This window comes from Salvia hispanica, chromosome 1 (assembly GCF_023119035.1).
Source record: "Salvia hispanica cultivar TCC Black 2014 chromosome 1, UniMelb_Shisp_WGS_1.0, whole genome shotgun sequence".
Taxonomy (NCBI): domain Eukaryota; kingdom Viridiplantae; phylum Streptophyta; class Magnoliopsida; order Lamiales; family Lamiaceae; genus Salvia; species Salvia hispanica.
The window spans coordinates 15117689-15124259 of NC_062965.1; the positions used below are offsets into that span (position 1 = coordinate 15117689).

General features: G+C 35.4%; 1 protein-coding gene across 1 annotated transcript; it reads left to right on the forward strand.

Moving 5' to 3' along the window:
- Nucleotides 1-4486: 4486 nt before the first annotated feature.
- On the forward strand, nucleotides 4487-5928 carry LOC125201891 (1-aminocyclopropane-1-carboxylate oxidase-like). Its single transcript, XM_048100182.1, has 2 exons — nucleotides 4487-4659; nucleotides 4884-5928. Exons 1-2 carry the CDS (start codon nucleotides 4555-4557, stop codon nucleotides 5730-5732), a joined length of 954 nt encoding a protein of 317 aa, XP_047956139.1. The 5' UTR covers nucleotides 4487-4554; the 3' UTR covers nucleotides 5733-5928.
- The last annotated feature ends 643 nt before the right edge of the window (nucleotides 5929-6571 follow it).

Genomic DNA, 6571 nt, shown 5'->3' on the forward strand with positions numbered 1-6571 from the left:
AAATCTAATGTCGTTCCATAAGTGTGACATCTTTTATGAGACAGAGTGAGTACTATATCGTAGGTATTGCTACTAAACTAACTTTTGTTTTTCTTATTACAAAATATATTAAAATAACTAATTAAAATATTAATTATCAAAGAATCACTAATTAACTACTAGCAGTATAATATACTAAACTAACTTTTATTAATTCAAGTGGCCAAGAATCGCTACTAAAGTATTGTACAATATATAAAAAAGAAAAGTAAAAAGGAACAAAAAAAACAGCATGAAAGTGTAAAGCGACATCGTTTTATTAGCCGGTGTGGTGTTTCCTCCGCACTGTAGAGGATCATAATAATAATAACAATAATAATAATAATTATTATAATAACAACAATAATAATAATAATTTATTATTATTAAAATCCCCGGCGGAGTGCAATTGGCCGCCACTCCGCCACGGCTGCGCCGCGTCGACCGCTGACCCCACCCCATCCACGCCGAGTACCTAGTTCCCTCCCTACCGCCGCGTCTCCCATCCGTCCAGCAATATTGTGGACACTCTTATAAATCTACCCTAATGGAGTAAAACGTAATCATCAATATTCATATCTAATTATATCTCTGCCATCATTATTGTTATAAATTAACATAAAGATCACATTTATTTTCAAATTTTGAGACACTTATATGTCTATGTTCATTTTAAGCCGCAAAGCGGGATTGATCAACAGACTTTTTATACTAGAAAAACAAAATTATGTTCACTTAGATCACATGTGTTCGATTCTAGAAATTATTAATTATAGTATTATGTTGTTAGACCAAATTTGTTAAAGAAATTAAAATAGAATTTGTGGGTATGAACAAGACTGTGTTAGTGTTCTATATAGTTTATGGTTGGTTAAAGAAGGTTCTACTCTTCATATTTTTATTTGAATAATATTTGGACATTTTGTTATTATTAATGCTTTATGACCTGTCGTTGAAAGGTCTAACCTGTTTTAGTAACAAGTAAGAAGATTTTAATGTTCTAAGTTCTGACGAAAACTAATGTGGTCAAATTATGAATAAGACCAGCTCGAGTGAAGCACGTTCTCATTAAATTATTTGTTGAAATATTATTTTCTAGTAATTGGATAATAATTAATTCAGCAGGGAATAACGCAACATTTGAGCATGAATGGCTAATTATCTTGTTGAAATATTATTTTATAGTAATTGAATAATAATTAATTCAACAAAGAGTAACAAACATTTGGCTTTGTGTCTACTGCTTGACCAACTCACACACAGAATTAACATATTCTTATCATATATATATATGTGGGTCCTATTTATGAGAAATTAGTTTAATACTACTTTCAAATTACCTAATTAGAGAGGTAAACAAAATTAAAAAAAATTCACTACGTATAGAACAGAACAAAAGGTTAGAATAGAAAGTTAGAAACTATTAATCTTATGTTTAACTAAATAATTCAAATGGGTGTGAATCTTTCATTATATATTTATATTAATATGTGGTGCTCCACCGACATTTATTCTTTATTATAAGCAAATCGGCTAATTAGCTAATAATGTTGACGGTCCTATTTAACAATAATTAATCCTAATGATGTACGACAGGTAAGCCTAGAATCGCAGCCTGCACGTGTAGCATTCAATTATTGGGTTGCAAACTTACAATACAATGGCAAAACATAATTTGTGGGCATCGATGGCATTAGAAGACCGAGGCGTTTCGATGAATATTAGTACTAAAAATGGATGATAGACGAATAATAGAAGTGAATCATAATCCCCAAAAATTGAAACATAGTTAATGCTATTTTAAAATCGATGACAACTCTAACGTCTAAAGTCGATGAAGTTTTTCTACCCAAAGTCAGCTCACCTAAATATGCAATTATTAAGCTATAAATCAAGTTGAATGGTAACATAGTACTCTAGTATATATGAATAGAAAAAGCTAGAGGAAAATATGATGAAAATTTTATGTGTTGTCCCGCCATTACAACCTTCCTTCTATTTTCCATCCATCTTTCAAATGGATTTCTTTTCTTTTGATAGGAAAACAATGAGTAGATTTAGATGATGACGATGATGATGATGATGATAATCACAAATGGATTTCTTTTCTTTTGATATGAAAACAATGACTAGATTTAGATGATAATGATACTAATAATAATCATGGTGTAATTGGTGCGTGTGGGTTGGCCGAATGGTAGAAAGATAATATCTGAGCTTAAAAGTCTTAAATTCGATTTTTTCGTGAGAGGATAGTTTAAAATATCACAATTTTAAGGACCCAAGTTGCAATATTCATCTCCAGAAATGCGACCAATTAATGTTCGAAATATTTCCTTCCCTTTCCATGAAAATACATGTGGGGCAAGATAGAAATTTATAATCCCACTAGACTATTATGAGCAGAAACCAAATCAACTTCACAGCTTTGAACGTTTGTACTAAGATTTCTTTTGAAATCGTTATAATACACATCAAATTGAACTTATCAAAATTTAACAAATCACCGAAATTCATAGCTTCTTAACACTAATCATAAATAAAATAGAAATAGAAAAAAAAAACAAAAACAAAAAAAAAAAACATATGAATCCCTATGTTTTGATCAATTATATTATCGTAAACAAATTAGTATCCCTCAATCCCAGCCTAAGCTAGACATTTTATTTTTGTAGTATATGTTTTGGAAAAATGATTTTATTCTCTTTTATTTTACTTTCTCTTCATTTGAACTATTACTCCTATTTTCCAAAATATGTGCAAAAGTGAAACGTCTTGGATTGAAATGGAAGGAATATATTGAAAATGAATAATAAAACATGGAAAATTCAAATTAAGTATGTCGACAGCAGTAGTGAATGCTAATGTTTATTTATCATTATTATTGAAAGCTAATGTCACCTGCAAATTGAATAAAAAGGATAAAAAAAGAATTAGGCCATGAGTAGTAGTAGTAGGGCCCAATTCACACGACATATCCACAGTGAGAGAGTCGATCCAAAGTGGTAGGGGCCATAAGATGTGATTCACATACGTGCTCCACGAACCCTGTTCCCACTCTCATTCTAACTTATATTCTTTTCTTTTTCCCATATCATTGTCTCGTCCCTCAATAATATTATTAAGTACTAACATGCTTCAACTTTCAACAATTAATTAAATCCTCTATATGCATGGGAATAATTGATTGTGAAAAAATCTTTTACATTTGAAATAAGCTCAGCTTCATATGATATGTGTAATTTTACCGACTCTATTATCTCATACTGATTATGAAGGACACCTCATATAATTTATAAATTAAAAGCGCTGTATCACTTGACAAACTAGTATTTTGGGATGAATTGTCTCGTTTGATAGACGATTTTTTATACTTTAAATGAGCCCAACTTTGTATGATCAGTGTAATTTTACCTTCTCTATCTCACATCGATTATGAAGGACAACTCGTACAGCTAGGGTTTATATACCAAACACGCTTTATAACCCGACGAACTAGTATGTTGAGATGAATTGTCCTATTTGGTAGACGAAATCTTTGTATATTTGAAGCGAGTCCAACTTCGTGTGATTCATCTAATTTTACGAACTCTAATAACTCACATCGACTATGAAGAGCAACTAGTGTGTAGTTTAGTAGGACGACCGTAGTGGGGTGTATTGTTACCGACTCTAATGTCTCTATAATTTGTCTATGTCAGTCATGTTGGATGAATGAATAATAAATTTACCTTGACTAAGTCTATCCATAAACATCATTGAGAGTCTTTCACTCCAAATAAATCTAATCCATAACCATCATTGATATTCTTTCACTTCACTTCAAACAAATCTTTGTGTAAATCTCAATGATTACTAAAGTGGAAACTATATAATTACACGAATATTGGCATCTCTTTACTCTGTGGCACCGTATGAAAGGTGCATGAATAATGAGTTTAGTACTTTAGTTTAGCTAAACGTATCCACAAAATTAGCCATAAGTTCACAAAACAAAATCTATCATTTCTTCAAAAATAAAATAAAAGAGGAATCTTGATTTCCGACTAGAATAGAAAAACAGACCAATTACTTTTTTAGATACTCCATATAACTAGATGATGATCACTTTGTGCTATAATAGTTAGGTGACTGTACAATGACTACTAGACTATTACACCCACATATAATTGGTCCATTTCGGATATTTGATTCGTACTATATTTATATAAAATTTATATTCTAGTATTCCATTAAAAATGAAGAAATAAACTTTTTTAGGCAAACTGAATTTTCAAAGTAAAAATTGGAATTCGAACACGACATGGAAAAAGAAGGTGGCGCATGGACCATATTGACTCAACGCAAGTTCTGCGAAGGCCGTTGAATGGAAAAATCGTTAAATCTTAATTAATGTGATTAGCAAAAATAATTAAGAAAATGTCGTAATCCATCTCACTTCCACGCCTATAAATACTCTTTACCTGCACACAGACTAAATCAACTCATCAAATACGACAACAAAAGAAAGAGAAAAGAAAAACGTGAAATTAAACAATGGCAAATTTCCCAGTTATCAGCTTGGAGAAGATCAATGGCGAAGAAAGAGGTCAAGTGCTGGAACAGATCAAAGACGCTTGCGAAAACTGGGGCTTCTTCGAGGTAAATTGATTCAATTTCATCATACACCATAACTCGTTTATGTGTTTAATTTTGTGTTACTTGATTAAGCATTTGCAGTTGATTCAATTTCATCATACACCATAACTCGTTTATGTGTTTAATTTTGTGTTACTTGATTAAACATTTGCAGTTGATTCAATTTCATCATACACCATACCTCGTTTATGTGTTTAATTTTGTGTTACTTGATTAAACATTTGCAGCTAGTGAATCACGGGATCGCTCCGGAGTTCATGGATAAGGTCGAGCGTCTGACGAAGGAGCACTACCGGAAATGTATGGAGCAGCGCTTCAACGAGATGGTTGCCAGCAAGGGCCTCGAGGCGGTCCAGTCCGAGATCGACGATCTCGACTGGGAGAGCACCTTCTTCCTCCGCCACCGCCCTGTCTCCAACATCTCCGAGATCCCGGAGCTCGATGAGGAGTACAGGGCCGTGATGAAGGAGTTCGCGGCCAAGCTGGAGAAGCTGGCCGAGGAATTGCTAGATCTGCTGTGTGAAAATCTAGGCCTGGAGAAGGGCTACTTAAAGAGGGCCTTCCTCGGCTCGACCGGGCCCACTTTTGGGACCAAGGTCAGCAACTACCCGCCCTGCCCGAAGCCTGACCTGATCAAAGGGCTCCGGGCCCACACTGATGCCGGTGGCATCATCTTGTTGTTCCAGGACGACAAGGTGAGTGGGCTCCAGCTCCTCAAGGACGGCGCGTGGGTGGACGTGCCGCCCATGCGCCACTCCATCGTGATCAACATCGGGGACCAGCTCGAGGTGATCACGAACGGGAAGTACAAGAGTGTGATGCACAGGGTGATCGCGCAGACGGATGGGACGCGCATGTCGCTCGCGTCCTTCTACAATCCTGGCGCTGACGCAGTGATATATCCTGCGCCAGCGCTGGTGGGGGAGGAGGACTGCGGGGAGGTGTACCCGAAGTTCGTGTTTGAGGACTACATGAAGCTTTATGCAGGCGTTAAGTTCCAGGCGAAGGAGCCGAGATTCGAAGCTTTTAAGAACGTCGACACGGCTTCTAACGTCGGAGAGATTGCTACGGCTTGAGTGAATTTTTTTTTATGGTGTTTGTGTTGTTAATTAAAGATGTTTGTGTGTGTGATTAATTAGATGATATGAGTATGTGTGCTTGCTAGATTAGTGTGTGGGAATGGGATGATTCAACTTTGGGGAGGGGGTTTCTAGTCTACTTGTGAGGAACTTCTTCATCTAATAATTAATCATTGTTACTATTACTATTAAATTCTTGTGTTGATTGGTGATTGATTATTTGTGTGTAGTGATAGCATGATGTTAACTCTGTTTTACAGAAGGAATAAAATCATGTGTGTGGAGACAAACTCCAATTATTGAAATCCAACATCCCTCAACAGGAACAGATGATGGGATGGAAGTGTTGGTATTGGTATTTTAAGATATCTAAGCCAGATTATGTTACTCACAATTATTTGCTAATTTGCAGATCTAAGACAGAATCTAGTAAAGACGTTTGAAAATAATATAAAATGAAACAAGGTAATTAGGTAAATCAGAGTAAAACATAGTAAGCGCCGCAACATTAAGTAAAAAGGTTAATATAAAATAGTACTACTACTACTTTAGAAGCTAAAGCAAAAGTTAAGACAAAGTGATCTCACTCATGCTGCATTAGTGGGTTTTGTTTCCACTTTGCCTCATTATTTGGGAACAACAAAATCACAATTGAGCAATTTAGGGCACCTGCAACCGGGCGTCGCCAGCGTAGAGGTGCACGGGGAGGGGTCTGGGTCGGTGCGGGAGGGGTGAGAAGCCGCGTAGTGGTGCGTACCGCGTTGTGAAGAACCAGAGCCAAGCCCATTTTTTTAATTGAATATTGAATTTTGAATTATTTTATTGAACAATGTACG